Here is a 424-nt window from a genome sequence, read left to right on the forward strand (position 1 = left end):
CTGCAGCTACGGCAGCAAAAGCTGTATTACTGTGTACAGCACTGTACAGATATTCGTGCTGCTGCTGCTGCTGCTGTTGCTGCTGCTGCTGCTGCTGCTGCTGTTGCTGCTGCTGCTGTTGCTGCTGCTGCTGCTGCTGTTGCTGCTGCTGCTGCTGCTGTTGCTGCTGCTGCTGCTGCTGCTGGCTACAAATACTTTTGCTGTTACAAAACTCGCAGCAAATGCCGCAGCAGCAGCTGCAGCAAATGCAGCAGCAGCAGCAGCAGCATTGCTGCTGCTGCAGTTGCTACTAACTCAGCGTGTGTAATGCATCTGCTGCTGCTGCTGCTGCTGCTGCTGCTGCTGCTGCTGCATCTGCTGCTGCTGCTGCTGCTGCTGCCGGAAGGCAGCAGCCTAAAGAAGCAAAGACCCTGACGAAGACAAT

General features: G+C 55.9%; 1 protein-coding gene across 1 annotated transcript in view; it reads right to left on the reverse strand.

Moving 5' to 3' along the window:
• Nucleotides 1-424, reverse strand: part of EMH_0059310 (uncharacterized protein) — a gene marked incomplete at both ends in the record, with an annotated part of 2,141 nt that overhangs the window by 200 nt on the left and 1,517 nt on the right. The window contains one exon of the mRNA XM_013497667.1: nt 1-200. Within this exon, the coding sequence (XP_013353121.1) occupies nt 1-200 (200 nt within the window). The remainder of the gene's footprint in view (nt 201-424) is intronic.

Source organism: Eimeria mitis, genomic scaffold, assembly GCF_000499745.2.
Source record: "Eimeria mitis Houghton genomic scaffold, Emh_scaff2833, whole genome shotgun sequence".
Lineage (NCBI taxonomy): Eukaryota > Apicomplexa > Conoidasida > Eucoccidiorida > Eimeriidae > Eimeria > Eimeria mitis.